Source organism: Nicotiana sylvestris, chromosome 4, assembly GCF_000393655.2.
Source record: "Nicotiana sylvestris chromosome 4, ASM39365v2, whole genome shotgun sequence".
NCBI lineage: Eukaryota > Viridiplantae > Streptophyta > Magnoliopsida > Solanales > Solanaceae > Nicotiana > Nicotiana sylvestris.
In genome coordinates this window covers 62150828-62172354 of record NC_091060.1, presented here as the reverse complement: position 1 = coordinate 62172354, position 21527 = coordinate 62150828, and the positions used below count along the sequence as shown (strand labels likewise).

Here is a 21527-nt window from a genome sequence, read left to right as displayed (position 1 = left end):
TCATTCTCCAGGTGGACGCCTGACTTCTTCTTAAATTCTTTATCCTCATTCTCCAGGTGGACGCCTGACTTTTTTTAATTCTTCATCCTCATTCTCCAGGTGGACGCCTGACTTCTTCTTAAATTCTTTATCCTCATTCTCCAGGTGGACGCCTGACTTCTTCTTTAATTATTCATCCTCATTCTCCAGGTGGACGCCTGATTTCTTTTTAATTCTTCATCCTCATTCTCCAGGTGGACGCCTGCCTTCTTCTTTAATTCTTTATCCTCATTCTCCAGGTGGACGCCTGACTTCTTCTTTAATTCTTCATCCTCATTCTCCAGGTGGACGCCTGACTTCTTCTTAATTCTTTATCCTCATTCTCCAGGTGGATGCCTGACTTCTTTTCAATTCTTCATCCTCATTCTCCAGGTGGACGCCTGATTTCTTCAATTTTTTATCCTCATTCTCCAGGTGGACGCCTGATTTCTTCTTTATCTCTTCATCCTCATTCTCCAGATGGACGTCTGATTTCTTTTTAATTCTTTATCCTCATTCTCCAAGTGGACGCCTGACTTCTTCTTTAATTCTTTATCCTCATTCTCCAGGTGGACGCCTGACTTCTTCTTTAATTCTTCATCCTCATTCTCCAGGTGGACGCCTGATTTCTTCTTAAATTTTTCATCCTCATTCTCCAGGTGGACGCCTGACTTCTTCTTCAATTCTTCATCCTCATTCTCCAGGTGGACGCCTAACTTCTTCTTAAATTCTTCATCCTCATTCTCCAGGTGGACGCCTGACTTCTTCTTAAATTTTTCATCCTCATTCTCCAGGTGGACGCCTGACTTCTTCTTAACTTCTTCATCCTCATTCTCCAGGTGGACGCCTGATTTCTTTTTAATTCTTCATCCTCATTCTCCAGGTGGACGCCTGACTTCTTCTTAAATTTTCATCCTCATTCTCCAGGTGGACGCCTGACTTCTTTCATCGGGTGTTTCCTGACACAAATGTTGTTTTTGCCCCTGTTTTTAAATCAAAGAAAACTTTGTTAGTTTTAAAATAGGATGGTTAACTGGGGCATTCTTGCCGACGGTGGGGCTTCTCTGTCTTGTTTTGTTGCCTTGGAATGGTTGAAATAAAATGTTTGTCCTTGTAATTGATTCTTAACTATAGGATCCCCATCTGTATGTTTTCCTTCAAACTCTTTTAATCGTAATCATATGTTCTCCTGTCATTGCTGATCCGTTTTTGATTCCACTTTTCTTACACCCATATCTTATTATTTTTTATTACCTCCTGCCCATCATGGCCGTATTTTTGTCCTATGCAACCTTGAATCTTGGTAGTATACCTTGACATTCTTTCTTATTTGTTTGGAACAAAACTCATCTCAAAAGCTTTAGAAGAGTAAGATTATTAGTGACGAAAACATGATGATTTCGTCAATCTAGAACGAAAAGAAAAATCCAAATTTGGATGATTGTTGGAGAAGGAATAAAGAACTTATCTGATTGGAGTCACTGGCGACAATGATCATGGTATGCAATTTGGATTAATCAACCCAATCTTTTAATCAATCTCCTTTCAATTGTCTCATTTTTCCCCAAAATTTCCATAACCTAACTTCATTTTTCATTTTACAGACCTGTTTGACTTGCAATATCTCAAAGAATTTTCACCGACAAACCTTCATCATTTGTTCATTTCTTACTTCCTTTTCGCCTTATGGTGCCTGCGAAGGTTTTCACCAATAAGACTCTCTCATTTTACTTTCTCTCAACTTCCGTCGTCTTATGGTGCCCGTGTGGGTTTTCACCTATAAGACTCTCTCATTTTTACTTTCTTTTCTTGTTTGTACCAGAGTGTTATGAACCATCTTCATTTGCTTGACTCAGCATTTTTCTAAGATTGATCGAAAGGTCTTTTTGGTATGTGGTTGAAAATGGAAAGGTATCAAAAGTTAAACAGTTTTGATATGGGTTTAAAATTACAACTCTTGGAATCTTTTTCTTATTTCCAATACAACTCCTGCCCCAGTTTCTTGATTGGGGTCTCTTGATGTTTCTTTTTGTGCACATTATGCATATTTTGCACCCTATGACCGAGCCGTGAGGCGCCTACGTATCCTTTTTTGAGGAATCAGGTCAAACGTAGTTCACTAAATAATAGTGATTTTCTTTCCTTTTTTTATTTATTATTATTTCATATTTGATTTTCATTGATTCCAAGAGAGGGTAGGAAAGAAACAAATATGGCTCAAAGGGGAAGCAAAGGGTATAGTGTTTGGATAGCAGAATAAATTGCCTTTGTCATTCCAATCTTCGAAATAATGCTAAATACAAACATTCAAAAAGTTATGCATAATATCTCTTTACCGCGTCAGAATTGATCGTCATGTCTATGCATTTGCCTTCAATATCTGTTAAGCATAGTGCACCATTCGATAATACTCTGGTCACAATGAATGGTCCTTGCCAATTCGGGGCAAATTTGCCTTTTGCCTCAACCTGATGTGGAAGAATACGTTTCAGCACATGCTGACCCACTTCAAACTTCCGTGGACGCACCTTTTTGTTGTATGCTCTTGCTATTCTTCTTTGATACAATTGACCATGACATACTGCGGCCAATCGTTTTTCATCAATCAAGTTTAACTGTTCCAGACGGGTTTTGACCCATTCATCATCATCAATCTTTGCTTCGGCGATGATCCGAAGGGAAGGAATCTCAACTTCTGCAGGAATTACTGCTTCAGTGCCATATACCAACAAATAAGGAGTTGCTCCTACTGAAGTGCGAACAGTAGTGCGATATCCCAATAACGCAAATGGTAGTTTTTCATGCCATTGTCTTGAACCTTCTACCATTTTCCGAAGTATCTTCTTTATGTTTTTGTTGGCTGCCTCGACTGCTCCATTCGCCTTGGGCCGATATGGGGTAGAGTTGCGATGTGTAATCTTAAACTGTTGACATACTTCCTTCATTAAGTTACTGTTAAGATTAGCACCGTTATCTGTGATGATCACCTTTGGGATTCCGAATCGACATATGATATTTGAGTGGACAAAATCGACCACAGCTTTCTTGGTCACTGATTTGAATGTTTTGGCCTCAACCCATTTGGTAAAATAATCAATGGCTACCAGAATGAACCTGTGCCCATTGGATGCTGCCGGCTCAATTGGTCCAATCACATCCATGCCCCAGGCAACGAAGGGCCATGGTGCCGACATTGTGTGCAACTCGGATGGTGGAGAATGAATCAAATCTCCGTGTATCTGGCATTGATGACACTTGCGCACAAAACTGATACAATCTCGCTCCATGGTAAGCCAATAATAACCAGCTCGGAGGATTTTCTTTGCCAACACATATCCGCTCATGTGGGGTCCACAAACTCCCGAATGTACTTCAGACATGACAGCCGTAGCTTGTCTGGCATCTATGCATCTTAATAATCCAAGATCTGGTGTTCTTTTATACAAAACTCCTCCGCTTAAGAAGAATCCATTTGCCAATCACCTAATGGTCCTCTTTTGATCTCCTGTGGCTTGTGCGGGATATATCCCCATCCTGATATACTCCTTGATGTCGTGGAACCATGATTCACCATCAAATTCTTCTTCAACCATATTGCAATAAGCGTGCTGATCGTGGACTTGAATATGCAGTGGATCCACATAAGCTTTGTCCGGATGGTGCAACATTGATGCCAGGGTAGCCAATGCATCGGCAACCTCATTATGGATCCTTGGAATATGCCGGAACTCCACTGATTGAAACCGCTGACAAAGATCATGTAGACATTGTCGGTATGGTATGAGCTTCAAGTCTCGGGTTTCCCATTCTCCTTGAATTTGATGTACCAGAAGATCCGAATCTCCCATGACTAAGATTTCCTGGATACCCATGTCTGCGGCTAGCCTTAACCCCAAAATACAAGCTTCATATTCAGCCATATTATTGGTGCAATAAAATCGTAGTTGAGCCGTAACAGGATAGTGATGCCCTGTTTCAGAAATGATTACAGCTATTATCCCGACTCCTTTCATGTTAGCGGCCCCATCAAAGAAAAGTTTCCAGCCAGGTTTTTCAATTTGCTTCATCTCGTCGATATGCATTATTTCTTCATCAGGAAAATAGGTTTTCAATGGCTCGTACTCCTCGTCGACCGGGTTTTCAGCTAAATGATCAGCCAGTGCTTGGGCTTTCATTGCAGTTCGAGTCACATAGATGATGTCAAATTCTGTGAGCAATATTTGCCACTTTGCAAGTCTTCCCGTTGGCATAGGCTTTTGAAAAATATATTTCAACGGATCCAGACGCGAAATGAGGTAAGTAGTGTAGGACGACAAATAGTGTTTCAATTTTTGAGCTACCCAAGTCAGGGCGCAACATGTCTTCTCCAGATGAGTATACTTAACCTCATAAGCTGTGAATTTCTTGCTAAGGTAGTAGATGGCCTGTTCTTTTCTGCCGGTGAGGTCATGTTGCCCCAATACACAACCAAATGAATTTTACAAGACCGTCAAGTAAAGAATCAGAGGTCTTCCTGGCTCTGGCGGGACTAACACGGGTGGGTTTGACAGGTATCTTTTTATCTTATCAAACGCCTCCTGACACTCATCGGTCAATTTGACCTCAGCATCTTTTTTCAACAATTTGAAAATAGGTTCACAGGTTGTCGTAAGCTGAGCAATAAACCTGCTGATGTAATTCAGCCTTCCCAACAAACTCATTACTTCAGTTTTGTTCCTTGGAGGTGGCAATTCTTGGATGGCTTTGATTTTTGATGGGTCTAGCTCGATGCCTCGTCGACTGACTATGAATCCCAGCAACTTTCCAGACGGAACTCCAAATGCGCATTTGGCAGGGTTAAGCTTGAGGTTGTACCTGCGAAGTCTTAAGAAGAATTTCCTCAAATCCCTAACGTGGTCGGCCTGATGCTTTGATTTTATGATCACATCGTCCACGTATACCTCAATCTCCTTGTGTATCATATCATGAAACACTGTGGTCATCGCTCTCATGTAGGTTGCTCCGGCGTTCTTCAAACCGAATGGCATTACCCGGTAGCAATAAGTTCCCCATGGTGTGATGAATGCCGTCTTTTCTGCATCTTCTTCATCCATTAGAATTTGATGATACCCGGCATAACAATCCACGAAAGATCCTATATCATGCTTGGCACAATTATCGATCAAAATATGGATATTGGGTAATGGGAAATTATCCTTCGGACTTGCTTTGTTGAGATTGCGGTAGTCGACGCATACTCTAATTTTGCCGTCTTTCTTTGGTACAGGAACGATATTAGCTAACCAAACAGGATATCGAGTGACTCGAATGACCTTTGCTTCCAACTGTTTGGTGATTTCTTCCTTAATTCTCACACTCATATCAGGCTTGAATTTTCTCAGCCTCTGCTTGACAGGAGGCACCGTTGGATCGGTGGGCAATTTGTGAACCACTAAATCAGTGCTCAGGCCCGGCATGTCGTCATATGACCATGCAAAAACATCTTTGAATTCTATGAGTGCTTTAATTAACTCTTCTCGGATCTTTGGTTCGAGATGGACACTTATTTTAGTTTCCCGGATATTACTCGTGTCCCCTATATTGATGTCCTCGGTATCACTCAAGTTAGGTTTGATTTTTTCCTCAAAGTGAATTAACTCTTTACTAATCTCTTCAAAAACCTCATCTTCATCATATTCTGATTCATAATCACAATATATTTCTTGAATTATTATTTCGGAACCAGATTGATTTTTAAGACTGGGCTGAGGATTCCTCATGCATGCCATATCACTAGAGCCAGCGTAAAAAGAACTGTACAGAAAAAGAAGAAAAGGAAAAGAAAACTATCAGGAATGATAATGAAAAAGGAAACTGTATTTTATTGGATGATGAAAGATAACAAGGTTTGCACACTTCAAACAAACTGTAAGATAAGCATTGGGATTACAACCCTGAGGTAACCCAAACAAACTGAAAGAAAATCAAAATAAACTACCAAGACTCCTTTCGAATGGGGAGAGGAGTGGCTTTCCAATTATTAAGCTTTGTTTCTGGCCCAACGAATTGAACTTCTGCGTTGCTACAACCTTCCCCACTTTCCACCATATTCACATCGTCAAACAATTTCTCGAATTTTTCAATTAATTCCTCCTCAGGATTGACCAGGGATATAGGAATTGTTGTTATCGGGCGATTTTTAGCACCGGTCTTGACAAAAGACTTTGACAGATGTGGGACTGGTTTTGGAAGAACCCATGCCTTGTGTTTCAGCTTTCTGGCCTTTTTCACGTCGGTGATAGTGGGTATGAACCCCAAACTGAATGTTTCCCAGTTCTCGGGGAGAGATACTGGTTGTATAATTGACCTTTGCCGGGTATAAAACCATTTTTTAACATTTCATAGGCTACCATGACTGATGCAGAGGTTATCTTTGGATTCGGAAGGTACTTCCCCTCTGGAATTTTCTCTACCGACACTGTATCGGACACTTGGTATACCCATGGTCCCTGGTCATTTTCTATTCCCTCGACCGGTACAATGGCACTGCTGTGAGCATTTAAACTTTCTTCCCCATGCACAACTATTTCTTGATGATCCCATTCAAACTTGACCGCCTGGTGTAGTGTTGACGGGACTGCTTTAGCAGCATGGATCCATGGTCGACCCAACAACAAATTATAAGAAACAGTTATGTCCAGTACTTGAAACTCCATTGTGAATTCAACTGGCCCTATTGTCAGTTCCAACACTATGTCGCCAAATGAATCTCTGCTTCCACCGTCAAACCCCCGTACGCAAATACTATTCTTCTGGATCCTCTCCTCTTTGATTTTCAATTTTCTTAAAGTGGAGAGAGGGCAGATGTTTGCACTTGACCCGTTGTCAACCAATACCCGGGTTACTACGGAGTTTTCACATTTCACGGTGAGGTAAAGAGCTCTGTTGTGCTCAGTACCTTCCACAGGCAATTCATCATCAGAAAATGTAATTCTGTTTGCCTCAAAGATTCTGTTGGCTATTCTTCCCAAATGATTTACAGAGATTTTTTCAGGAATATGAGCCTCATTCAGGATTTTCATCAAAGCCAGACGGTGCTCCTCTGAATGGATCAGTAATGACAATAATGAAATTTGAGCGGGCCTCTTCTTCAATTGATCCACAACAGAATAGTCATGGAGTTTCATTTTTCTTAAAAACTCCTCCGCTTCTTCTTCCGTCACAGCTCTCTTTATTGGTGTTGGATTAGTTTTAGTTTTTCTTAACTCTTCGGGCGTAAAACATCTTCCCGAACGAGTCAAGCCTTGCACCTCACATACTTCTTCCTTGACTTCTTTTCCCTTGTACATTACAGTCACCCGTTCATAGTTCCATGGAATAGCTTTGTTGTTGATCACTGGTAGCTGGGTTACAGGTTTGATAATAACCCGATCTATACGGGCTCCTTCCACGACTAAAATGGGTTTACTGGCAACCCCTGGTACTATCACTTTCAACCTTTCTTGCTTTGTGACAACCTTGCTCGAAGACCCCTTCTCGTCTACCACAGATGGTTCATCACCATTTCTGTTCTGCTTAGGTACCGGCTTCTCCTCTGTTAACTGCTTATCTGGCTTGGCTTCATGAGACTTGTTCATCATGACAGTTTGTGACGGCTTCTTTGTCTCCCCATCAGCTTGTATGATTTCTATCATATTGGCCTCCTGATGGGCTGGCATTGGATTTCTATTGATATTGGGAGCTTCGGGGGTTTAAACCTCGATTTTATTAGTATCAATCAGCTCTTGTATTGCATTTTTTAAATGCCAGCATTTCTCCGTATCATGGCCTGGTATACCGGAGCAATACTCACAGCTAATGGTGTAGTCCAGATTCTTTGGAGGAGGATTGGGTAGCTTGGATTGTATTGGTCTTAGCATGTCCAGCTGTCTCAGCCTGTGGAACAGACTAGTGTAAGATTCTCCCAATGGAGTGTAGGTTTTCTTTTTCTGTTCCCTTTCTCCCCTGAATGTTGGCCTAGGCCTGAAACCTGGTCCGGGATAGGCTCGTGGGTAAGTACTTGGTATGGCAGAAGCACGCCAATTAGCGTGAACAGGTGGCTGATTGTATGCTTGTGCATGGTTAATGGAAAAATGAGGCTCTGAAGTGTGATAGTAGTGTTGGGATGAATTGTGGTGGTAAGTTGATTGGCGAGGTCGTTGTTGATTATAGTAAGGCGGTGAACCTCTAGGTCCCAACCAAATTCCTGAATCAACTACCGCTGATTCCTCCCTCTTCTTTCTTCCGATTCCTCCTACCCCGCCTTGAATAACTTGAGTAGTCGCCTTAATTGCTGAATAGCTCATGATTTTATTTGTCTTAAGGCCTTCTTCCACCATACCTCCCATTTTTACTACTTCGTTGAATGATTTACCTACTGCTGAAACCAAATGGGCATAGTAAGTTGGTTCCAAGGCTTGGAGGAAGTAGTCTACCATTTCACTCTCCTTCATAGGAGGATCCACTCTTGCTGCCTGTTCTCTCCACCGGAAACCATACTCTCTGAAACTTTCATTGTGTTTCTTCTCAAATTTTGTCAAAGATAGTCGATCTGGGATGATTTCCAGATTGTATTGGAAATGGTATGTGAATGCCTGTGCCAGGTCATCCCAGGTGTACCATCTCCCATGGTCCTGGCGTGTATACCACTCCAAAGCTGATCCGCTTAGACTTTGACTGAAGTAAGCCATCAATAATTCATCCTTTCCCCCAGCTCCTCGCATCTTGCTGCAGAAACCCCTTAAGTGGGCTACTGGATCGCCGTGCCCATTGTATAGGTCAAATTTAGGCATCTTGAAGCCAACTGGTAATTGTACATTTGGGAACAAACACAAATCCTTGTATGCTACACTGACTTGCCCACCTAACCCTCGCATGTCTCGAAACGATTGTTCCAGACTTTTGACCTTCCTGAACATCTCTTCTTGTTCAGCATTTTTGGCTGGATTGTCACTTTCGGTTGGGAGGTCAAAACGAGGAGTAGTTGAATGGATTTCAGAGGCTTTGAGGGTGGGCTCCGGGGGTAATATTGGTTGTCCTGGGCCTGGAATGTAGGCTCACTAGGAGATTTGTGGAGTGTAGCTGTGGGAGGTGCCACAAAGACAGGAGTTACAGGTGGAGGAAAGTATGGAACTGGTTTAGGAGGGGGAGACTACGGTGTCTGAGAGGTGGTTCCTCGGTAGTGTTGGTAAATGGGGAAATTTGGGGATAATTACGTGGTAATATTATCCTGAGTTTGGGTCATTGATGGAGCAGGGTTAGTTGAGTAAGATAGGGGTAACTGCCCTGTAGACCAGGCTTGGTACATCTCAGCCATTTGCTGCTTGAGTTTAAACATCTCTTCTTTCATTTTCCCGACATCCATCTCCTCTAGCTCAATACGTGTGTCAACATCTGGGATAGACATACTTTCGGGTATTGGTCCTTTTGATCTCGTATGATAATGATAATATGCCAGTATACTCTTTAGAGAAACTAACTGGTTGAATTCTGGAAATGAACAAACTTGTTAGTTTTGAGAGTTTAACACATATAATTACACGTTGAGATGCAATGGTCCTAAACAAGTAACCCCTTTCTATTATGCATTTGCTCGGCTGCTTGTGTCATCCCAGCTTTCTTGAAATTTTTATTGTTACTCACTTTTATTTTATTTATTATATTCTTTATTGTGGTCGAATCTTATAGAGATTGCCTATGTATCATGCCCCCGCATGAATCAGACCTTGCGTAGTTCGGTCATAAGGCAAACACTTTTATTCATTACACAAAGATGGAACAGTCATTACATTTGAAAACCTTATAAGAAAATGGTTTGAAACACACACACTTAAATCAAAATAAAAGATACAACTCTTAACATCTCACAACATTCCCCACTTTCCACTTTTGTTGTCAATTATTGGATTATCTGCTCAATGTGGGGCTTGACCTGGATGACCTCCCAGCGTACGATACATCCTTTCCAACTCCATTGCTAGATGACGGGTAAAAATGGGTGCATGCTCTGTAAACATTTCATAATCCATTCCTTGGCAGTTTACATAACTTTGAGAGGTGTAGACCGCCAGGTCGTGGATTTGTGCCCTGAAATCTTGAAGATGTTGGTCTTGGTTCTGCAATTGCTGCTGGCGAGTGGTGGCTATATCTCTGACACGGTCTTCACGATCTAGAGCTGACTCTAATAGAGCTCGGAGTCTGGCCTGCTCTAATCTTGCCTGCGCTCTTTCTCTATCGATGTCCGCTTGTTGATGTTCTCTGTTGTATCTTCTTGCCTCTTCTAGTTGTGCATGAAGTTGGTCTTCTGATCGTATCCAATGGTCTTTTTCCTTCTTGAATTGTGCCCTGTCTTCTTCGGATTGCCTTACTTGGTGTTCCTTATTAGATCTGGCTTCTTCGTTTAATTGTTGGATTCTTTCTTTTGCTTTGCTCAACGCCCTTTCGTTTGTAGCAAGAATGGAATCATAATCTTGCATTCTTCCAAAAAGATTGGCGATGGTTTTTTGATCCTTCCAACTCCTCATTGGTGTTTCAGAAGCCTTTTTCATTTTTTGAAATCGAGCATGAAGATTTTCATTCTCACAAGCTAGACTCTTCTTCTCGCCTTCGGCTTCTTGTGCTTGCAAATCTTTCTCCAGGCTGAGGCTCCTCAGATTTTCCTTTAGGGCATGGATAGTTGCTTTGTACCCTTTTTCCTTTTCTCCCCAGATCAACCGCTCTTGGATTTTATCATTAAAGTTTTGAATATGGGGTCTTTTTGTTGGCCTTCTTAGCTCAGGTTCTGGTACATCATCCACGCGAGACCGTTTCCCAAACCACCTTGCATATCCAGGATTTATCTCACCCTTGGTAGTGTCTGGGACTTGAGTATCACTTTTCAAGTATCGACATCCATTCCACATCTGCTGAATTAGAGCCTCGGGAATAGTGGCTTCTGGGTGTAATTCGATTACTTGCATACTCAAATCTTCATCATCAGGAACTACTTGGTATCTCCCTAGTTGTCTTAGGACTCTTAGGGGTGCATATGGCTGGATGCTTCTCAATCCCAATAGTAGCAAATAACTGTTTGAGGTTGACATGTGTATTACTTCCCTTATCGGGAGCCATCCCAAAGTCCACTCAATTTGATTTGCCATTAAAGCCCTTAGATGAGATACCCATGCTTCTATCCCTTCTGGAGACTTATAATCTTTTATTCTTTCCTCATAACTCTCGATGCAATTATCATTGTTTGGCCCATACTGTATGATCTTGGGTTGTTGTTGGAGATGTTCAATCACCCACATTTGCAACAAAATTTTGCATCCTTCGAAGACTTTCTCTCCTGATTTACATAAAGTCAATGACCGATAAATGTCTGAGAGAATGATGGGGACAAGGGTGTGATTTTCCTTGGTGGTGAGGACTTGCACAACTTTCGCGGTGCGAATATCAATTGTTCGCTCTTTGTTTGGGAAGACCATGATTCCTAGAAAAGCCACCATGAAGGCAAAGCGACGGTGAATCTGCCAAGTGTCTTTGTTTTGCTTGTTAGTAAGGCCTTTCTCATGAATTTCAAATCCATCTGGCTTTCCGAACCTTGAATATAAGAAGTTGAAAGAACAACATCCGTTGATGACATTGCTTTTCCTGATTTGATTACTGATGTTCAGAAGACCGAAGAATCGATGTACCGAGGGAGCCTTTGTGAATATCAGGCTCTGATTTCTTAGACTTCCGTCAAAACCAGCATATCCAGCTATCTCCTCTAATGTAGGAGTAAGCTCGAAATCAGAGAAATGAAAGACATTGTGCACAGGGTCCCAAAAAGTTACTAACGCCGCAATCAGATCATCACGGGGTTTAACTTTCATAATATCCGTGAGATTTCCCAAATGCTTGACAACCCATTTTCGACCATCTTCGCCTAATTCATACCACCACATTTGAAGCTGAAATAGAAACTCGTCTGTATTCATGGATGGGGGGTTTTGTGTGGTGCTCATTTTGTATCTGAAATTTAATTTTAATAAAGTCAAGACTCATTTTGAAAATATAAAAAATCATTTTCAATTTTTTATTTATTAAACACTTTTATTTCAAGATTTAAAACTATTTTTTGGGAATTTCTTAAAACAACCCATTTTATTCCTCGACTCTCACAATGATTTTGATTAAGCTGGTCAACAAGCAAATCCGAGGTAAATGAATGCACAGGTAGCAAGTAGGATGCATCATGATGGTCTTTTTATTTCGGGTTCACCTGTCCTAGACAGACCCAACCCCTGTGTTGAGTCTCCAAGGTCAAGTGCATATGATGCAAATAGACGTTCCTACTAGGGATCCGGTACATGTCTGAGTTATTCTAGGTAAAAACCTGAGGCATATTGTTCTAAACCTGGCTTACCCAAACGGACAGTTTGAGCCGAAGTGGGGGCAACGTACCGGGAGCACGAAAGTCTACCCGGCCTAGTTACTTGTCCCAACTCCGTCTTATTTGGTATGACTTTAACAGAAAGGTGGGCCACGCGCACGTGTACACCATAAATTCAGAAGACTCAGAAAGAAGGGGGTTTCGTAGCAGTTGTATATATTCACAATTCAAATAATATTAAAGCGGTAAAAAGCAACATTTAGCATATTAAGCATATAAACAGTTGAAAATCATATAGTAAATAAAGCCAATTATCACAGTTATTTTAAGCTCGAATTCTTTAAACCCTGAACCAGTGGTTCTGGGTTACAGTTTTCACAATATGTCCCCAGCAGAGTCGCTAGAGCTGTCACACCTCCTTTTCCCGCACCCGCGAGGCGCGTAGGGAGTTTTCTCCAATTGAAGGACAGTCGAAACGGGATTTATTTATTTGTTTCAGAGTCGCCACCTGAGAATTTTAAGGCATCCCAAGTCACCGGTTTTAATCCCTGAATCAATGAGAATATGACTCTGTTTGTTATTTTGCGAACCAAAAATCCTGAGTAAGGAATTCTGTTAATCCGGAAGAAGGTGTTAGGCATTTCCGAATTCTGTGGTTCTAGCACGGTCGCTTAACTGTTTTTTTTTTTTGCCTTAATTATCTTGATTTATTAAATACATTTTTATTGCATGATTTTGTTACCGCTTTCGTTAATATTGTTTACCAAATTAAAGATTTTCTTGAAACGAATCACGCGTACGTATATTCGCCTTATACATTTTTATAGATATAAAGAATCATGTCACGCATACGTGTACACAATAAAATTGACCATATTATATTTTTTATTAAAAATCATATGCTCGAGATTAAAAATAAAATTAAGAACATCATCACCCTTATATTATTAAACAGTGAACTGCACATATTCGGTTATATGAAATTATTTTAACATCCTCGGAGAAATCCCTTTTATTGAATATTCGCTCGAAGTTGCGCGAACGCATAATCCGAATTTGCTTTTAAAAAAAATAATCAGGTTACGCGAACGCATCCCTAATCGCGCAAAATATTTGTAATGGTATTATGGATTTTCCACAAATTGTTTATTATATCCACACATTTTTATGTGAAAATCATGAGAAATTCCCATTTAAGGTGCCCTTAAATTCTTTGAAAAGAATTCACAATTTATTAAATGTTTACCGCTGATTATATTTTTTTACGTGTGAATTATATTCTTTCGAGCCATTCAAATTTTTAGGAGTAAAAGTAAACAAAGTGTGATTAAGACTACCATTTTTCTCGTAAATACAATATATATATATATATATATATATATACCCAAAAATGAATTGCATATGAAACTAAAAAAAATGATTTATGAAAGGAAGAGATGTTTTCGAAGAATTTTCATTATTTTTATTTAATGCAAATTCTATTTCTACATACCATTGATATAAAATGTTGCAATTCGTGCTTATACATCTTATCTCATTCTCATATACTTGTTTTTAATCTAATAGGCGAAATTACTTTAATTAATTCTGCTTATGATTGAGTTTGGGATATATATATATATAATCAAACCAATTTGATTCTCAATCTATGTGAATTATTGCTAAACACTAACATTCGCATTGTATAAATTCCTAGGCCATTTGTTATTAAGAAAGAGAACAAGTCTACCTGTTGACTTAATAAAATGATATTGCATACAACATTATTCGCCATATTTTGACATTGTGAACATAGCGGATTTTATTAATGCATCTTTCAACTATTGATTATAAACATAACCATTGTTATGCCAAAATATAGCAAATTGCAACCAACATCATCTAGCTTTAAACCACAACTAACTAACTAACAAAATAAACTAATAACGTATTTTTCCTTGATATTTCCATATTATGCTATACCTAACTAACAATACCATAAAGTTTAAATAATGGCCAACTTTCTGCCATGTTCCCTATTTTGACAATTCAAATATAACTAAACTAATGAGATTTCGAAATGGATAACATTATTACAAAGCTTTTATACGAATTTCAAAATAAGACAATTAACTTATAGCCATCGTGTCGAACTCACTACTAGTTAACCAACATGAAACAAAGCTGAAATTTAAACTAATGAGCTTAAACGAATAGAAGACAAAATTACAATTCAAGCTTCATTTATTTGTCATGTTGAAGCTCTTCACAACATGAGTTTAAAAGATATGTACCTGGAAATGAAGGTAGAAGGAGTAAATTTCAGCAATAATAGCATCAACAAAACACCGGCAGAATATACCAATAACACAGCAAGTCTGAACAAGACCCGTTAACCCAGATGAACAGTGACAGAAACTTGAGAAAAATTTCAGATTTAAACCGAACAATATCCACAAACAAACAACGGATAGATTCTAGAAAGATAACATTTCAGATTTCAGTTTCTTTCTTCTGTCTGTTTCGGATTCCTATTTCTGATTTTTCTGTTCAGTTTTCCTCTCTTAATTTCTGATCTCTTTTTTAAAATCTGAGTTCTTTTCTTTTCTTCAAAATCTCTTTCTAAAACTGATCTTTTCTCTCTTAAAATCTCAGTCTTAAAATCTGTCCCCAAAAATCTCAGTCTTAAAATCTGTCCCCCAAAAATCTCAGTCCCAACTCCTCTCTTATATAACTCATTCCCCTAATGCTGCCCGGACCCCGCCTTTTGTTATCTAAGGCAGATTTTTCCTTAAAATCTGCCACTGAACTGCTTTTTCTTATTTAAACAGTACTAAGGATACCTTTCCTTTATTTTCAGCATTCCATTACCCTTTGTTTCCCATTATCCCATTAAATTATAGCCACTAACATTCTATTATAAGCACACTATTATTATTACATTACCCTAATGTTTCATTCCTCAAATACCCCTGAAAATCCCTTAATATTACTGTTATTACTGTCCCAGACCAAAACTGCTTAAACCTTAACCAAATTATCTGAATTAAACCTGTTTAGCAACTAATAACCAATTCCTAAATCAAACAAACATTCTGTCTTTTCAATGATAGCTAATTGATCCAACACCCAATGTCTAATAGCTAATGGACAAAACTAAATTCAGATTGAACACTGAACTTGTACACAAACATATTAACAATACACAGAACTTAACAGAACAAAATCTGAATTGAAATTGAATTTAGCATAAGTGCAGGGGCATTGTCAGTATATGCATTACCTGAAACTAACTGCCCAGAAATCAATACACACACAACATCCATTTGACGGACTCATTGATTTACAAACAAGCATGATTTAAAAGACTAATTAACTGACTATCTATAACAATTGTCAACAAACAATAGGTAAACAGATTGTTTCAATCAGTATTTATCATAAACGAGAATTCATAATATAACTAATCGACGAACTTAATCTAGTCGATTACTCACATTGTAAATAATCACAACCAACAGAAACAGTTTCATATTTTGATCATATAGACGGGTATGAGACAGAATAACAATAAAAGATGAGAAAATTACACAGACTAATGAAACAAACATAAAATACACGTAGAATACACAAAAGAAATAGAAAAAATACCTCTGAATCTTCAAATTTATTCAGACACAGACTCAACTTGGACTCGGACATTTTTGAGGTTGAACAGACTTTATTCGAAGTATTCTCAGTTGAGAATACCTCGATTAAAATCTCTTAGACCTCAATCCTTCACTCGAATCGGAAAAATTCCAAGATTGGAAAATTTTTAGGGTTTCAGATTCTTGGATCTTAAATCCGAACACTTCTGGGCAGATTCGAAGGGAACCAAAGATGACACAAGGGTGAGAGAGGCCTAGGGGTCATTTGGTGTTAGTTTGGAACGAATCTGAGTGAGTTCATGTTTGGTTCGAACCTTCAAAAGAAGATTCGAAGAACTCTGAGGTGATTCGAACCAAACCAACACCAGATCCATAGCTAGGGTAGTTAGGGGAAGCTACGGTGTTAATTTGGGGACCATCGGAGGTGGTTGAGTTTGGATCTGAGTTTGGCTCGAATCTTCAAATGAAGATTCGAGAACCTTCAGGAGGATTCGAGCCAAGTGGCTAACATATTTGGATAGAGGATGGTCAGGGGGTTCCGGGGTGTTAAGGTGGTGACCGGCGGCATTGTTGCCGCCAGGTTTCAGGCGGTGGGGAATGAGGGCGGCTAGGGTTAGGGGTATGTTTGAAGATGATGATGAACAGGAGAGGAAGGGGGGTGTTCAGTTAGGGGGGCCGGGGTAAGGATTTGGGTTTATATAGGGGTGGGGTGGATTGATAATGATTGTTAGATCAAGCAGAATGGATGGCTAGGATCTATTCACTTAACCAAACGATGTCGTTTGGTTTAAGTTGGGGGACGGGTTGAACCGGGTACTGGATCGGGTAAAGGGTTACGGGTAAGGGGTGAGATCTCAGCCGTTGGATAGATTTGATCCAACGGCCCTTGATGAAATACGACCAAACGCTGTCGTTTGGTTCGTTTGAATTGGACCGGACATGGGAGTGTTGGGATTGGGCTGTGGGGGGTTGAAATTGTTTGGGCCTGATTTTTGTTTAGGATTTTTGGCCCAGATCTGTTTTACCCATTTAATTTCCACTTTTTTTATTTAATTTCCAATTTAATTCTTCAATTATTAAAATCCTAATTAAAATTATAAAAACTAAATTACTCTTACAAAATATTAATTACTTTTAACAACTATTAACACATAGACAAAACATTAATCACACCGTGAAACATTTAAAATAGAACCAATGCATATTTTTTGTGTTTTTATTTTTAAATCAATTATTAAATGCATAATTAAATCCTAGATATACATTAAACATGTATTTTTATTTTAATTTTGCTTATTTAAAAAAAATATTTACGGACAAAACAAATAATTAACAAACACCACACAAATTCTAAAAATTGCATACTAACAGAGATTTGTTTTATTTATTTTTGATTTATTTTGGAGTTGTTTTCGTGAGGCAAAATCACATGCTCACAGGATACACATGGTATTAGTGCACTTGTCATCATATCCATATCTACCCTTCCCACCCAGTTAAGGTATTAAAGCGCGGATTGGTCTCGACCTCTATTTCATGCTATTACCCGTCCCACTCCTATTAGTCCCGGAGGAATTTAGGACTACTATTCCTATAAGAGAGAGGGTTTTAGGCTGACTCTTGGGTTTTAATGTAAAAAGTCTAAGGCGATATACAAAACACGTAGGACTACATATTAGGGGAAACATAAAAACAAATAAGAGGATCATATATACCTCCGCAGACAATGCACATAAATGACATGACTTAAACACACTTAAGGTCAGGATTTAAAGTACTAAGGTAGTGTGTTTTAATTGTTGAAGCAGACCATATTTATTATATAACTCAGATAAGAAGTCTGAATCAGGCATGCCTGCTGGTTGTAGCAGTTGCTAATTAAACAAAGGCGAATCCAGTTTTATTAAGCAATTATCTAAGACTTGCCTTAGTGTGTATTGGTGATGTACTATAAGCATGATATCTATCACTAATTAAGAATGCAGCAGAGCAGTGGTTAATTTAAACAGGTGATTTGGATCCTATAGGCATGCTTTCTAGACCGTATTAATAAAAGGAGTAGGTTGTTTAAAATGATTCAAAACAGTACGAGTCAAACTGATTTTAACTATACTAGTTTTAAATCCTATAGGCATGATCTCTATTATAGCTGATTTCAATTCCTATAGGCATGGTATCTAAGTGTTAATGACTGATTTTGATCCTATAAGTATGGAACATGCAGTGAAGTAGGCAGGATTTATTTGATTAAAGCGAAATTCCTATAGGCATGATTTCTATTAAATTGATTTTTTTATCCTATAGGCATGATCTTTATCTGTGTGAAAATAAAGCATGCAGAACTTGAATTATAACAGAACAGATCCTATAGGCATGTTCTCTACCCTTCTAATAGCTAAAACATCCATAATTACCCCATCCTTTTTCACTAGCCAGCCCCCAATATTTGTTACATATTATTACAGACTAATTACTGAATTACATCAGAAAAGTGTAAAATAAGAAGTTACAACCATAGGAAGCCTAATTCGGACTTCCTCTCTGAGTTATAGAATAAACCACCTCAAATGCCACTTGTTTCAAAGCCTTTCTCAGACCTGGGTATGCCAAAGTTCCCTAAGGGTCTCAAGGGACCTCGGCAGTGCTTACACCCAGGTTTGCATAACCAGATAGAGATGAGTGCAGTGTGGAAGGGACATCCCCTATGTGTCCAAGTTTAGAGGGAGCTTAAGGGTCCCAAGGCAAGGCCCACATAAGAGGGGCAGAACCTAGGTTCTAAGAATATAGTGGAAGTGCATAATACAAAGATTTATTTAAAACTGGGTTGAAATAAAACACTTGGATATGCTTACATATGCATATATATGCTATTTGAAGTTATTTTGCATATTGAAAATATATAGGGAAAAATTGGGTATCAACAGCTACCCCTCTTTACCCGGGAAGGATGAAAGAGTTGTCGGGTAAAGATATGATGGCCAATTTTGACCGAAGAGGTTTAGGTCATTCCCTGACTTCTGAGCTACTTACATATCCCTGGTTTTATAGGAATTAGGCTATATGTAGTTCAGGATCCATCGGCGGAGTATGCCGATGGAGGCTTTTCAAGAACGAACGCAATATCTAGGGTCGGGTGAGTGAAAGGTTTACGGGAATGGTTAGGTTTGATGTGGCTGCGGGAACTGGAGTGGGATCGCTCCTACCGGGATAGTCGTTGCTCGCCGGTTTACCTGCAATTAGAAATAATACAAGTGTATATCGCGCATAAATTTAAACATGATGCAAATTCCCGTCGGACCATGAATGTTGTCTTTGGACGATTAGGATAACGTCCTTAGACCATGAAGTCTTGGGCCGTGAAGCATATGATAAAGATTCACAGGCCATGAAATGATGCTCTCGGGCTATGAGGATGGTGCCTCCGAATCATCGTTCCTTTGAATAATGATATGCAAAAGATTGAAAGGGATCATCAGGCCATGACATGGTGTTCTCGGGCTATGAAGATGGTGCCTCCGAACGATGACGCCTTTGGATAATTTGGCGATCTTTCAGCCCATGAGATGTAGTATGAGGCGATCTTTCAGCCCATGAGATGCAGTAGCATAATGCGGACAAGACAAAGCTTAGTCTTGCCCATTGAAAGGCTGAGCTTAGCCCGTAAGAGAAACGAAATAAACGATGCTTGAGATAGTGCTTAGTTCCGAATAAAATTAGAGGCAGAGCTTAGCCTCGGAAGGCAGAATGCTAGCATTATGCAAAGATGCAAATGCGGAGAGAGGTAGAGCTTAACCTCGGAAGGCAGAATGGTAGCCTTATGCAAGTTGGAAGGTAGAATAGTAGCCTTATGCAATGCTAATGCAGATGAAGGTAGAGCTTAACCTCGGAAGGCAGAATGGTAGCCTTATGCAGGAGTGCAGATGGAGATAGCGTTTAGTCTTGGAAGGTAGAATGGTAGCCTTATGCAAGTTGGAAGGTAGAAGAGTAGCCTTATGCAATGCAAATGCAAATGGAGGTAGAGTTTAACCTTGGAAGGCAGAATGATAGCCTTATGTAGGAGTGCAGATGGAGACAACGTTTAGTCTCGGAAGGCAGAATGGTAGCCTTATGCAAAAACGAAATAACGAATGATAGTAGAGTTTTCTTAGCTGATAGCAGATTGCGATGTCGTGATTACTGAGAGCATTATGATAGATGGAACGTCACTGGTGTATGTTGATATCAACTGTTTGCAAGTGTAACGGTTCGGAGAGTCGTGTTCCTGAATAATGTTTGGCCATGAGTGTATAGTATGTTTAATGATTTTGCAATCCTGGTGCCTGCATCCAAAGGAAAATCGTGAGTTTTGTAGAGGGGGAGGTTAGCTCGTATCCCCGCTGGCTTTACTTGTCCTGCTCGGCTTTGATCTAGTGATACTGTACGTATCATTGGGGTAGCTTTTAGATGAACTGATGATTGTGACGTGGCTCGGGACATTGCAACCTCTCTAGCTATGGAATTTTGAGGGTCCCCCTCAAAATTTTGCCCCAGTTTGATGAGTTGATGTTTCTGACTACTGCTCGCGACGATTGGCTTTAATTACTTCGGAATTTTAAGGGTCCTCCTCAAAATTCTGCCCCAGTTTCCAATTGTGGGGGAAATGAAAATTTTTATTGCATTGTGACCGAACCCACAGGGCTGCCTATATATCCCCTCTGAAATGGGAATTAGGTCAGGCGTAGTTCAATTTACATCATATAAAGGAAGCATAAAGATTACACATAGTAACGCTTGACTGCATCTGAGTTAATTGGCTTTGGCCAGACTTCTCCGTCCATCTCTGCAAGTATGAGGGCTCCCCCTGTTAGAACCCGGTGAACCATGTATGGACCTTGCCAGTTGGGAGAGAATTTCCCCTTGGCTTCATCTTGATATGAAACAAATTTCTTTAACACCTCCTGCCCCGGTGTGAACTGTCTTGGCTTCTCTCTTTTGTTGAAGGCTCTGGACATTCTGTTCTGATAGAGTTGACCATGGCAAACTGCATTCATTCTCTTTCCGTCTACAAGGGCTAGTTGTTCATAACGTCTTTTTACCCACTCTGTATCGTCGAGCCAAGCTTCTTGTATGATCCTTAGGGAAGGAATTTCTACTTCAGCGGGAATGACAGCCTCCGTACCGTAAACCAGCATATAGGGGGTTGCCCCGGTTGATGTGCGGACTGTGGTGTGATACCCCAATAGAGCAAACGATAACTTCTCGTGCCACTGTTTATGCTTCTTTATCATTTTCCTCAATATCTTCTTGATATTTTTGTTGGCGGCCTCTACAGCTCCATTCATCTAAGGCCTATAAGCTGTGGAATTCTTGTGTTTGATCCTGAAGGTTTCACACATAGCTTTCATCAAGTCACTGCTGAGGTTGGAGCCATTATCAATAATGATCGACTCTGGAATCCCAAATCGACAAACAATGCGGTTGTGGACAAAGTCTGCCACGACATTCTTAGTTACTGCTCTGTAAGATGC

General features: G+C 39.7%; 1 protein-coding gene across 1 annotated transcript in view; it reads right to left on the bottom strand.

Annotated features, from left to right (window-relative positions):
* LOC138889602 (uncharacterized) overlaps positions 1 to 21191 on the bottom strand; it is a 28723-nt gene extending 7532 nt beyond the window's left edge. The window contains exon 1 of the mRNA XM_070172933.1: positions 20896 to 21191. Coding sequence (XP_070029034.1) covers positions 20896 to 21191 — 296 coding nt within the window. The remainder of the gene's footprint in view (positions 1 to 20895) is intronic.
* Positions 21192 to 21527: the final 336 nt, after the last annotated feature.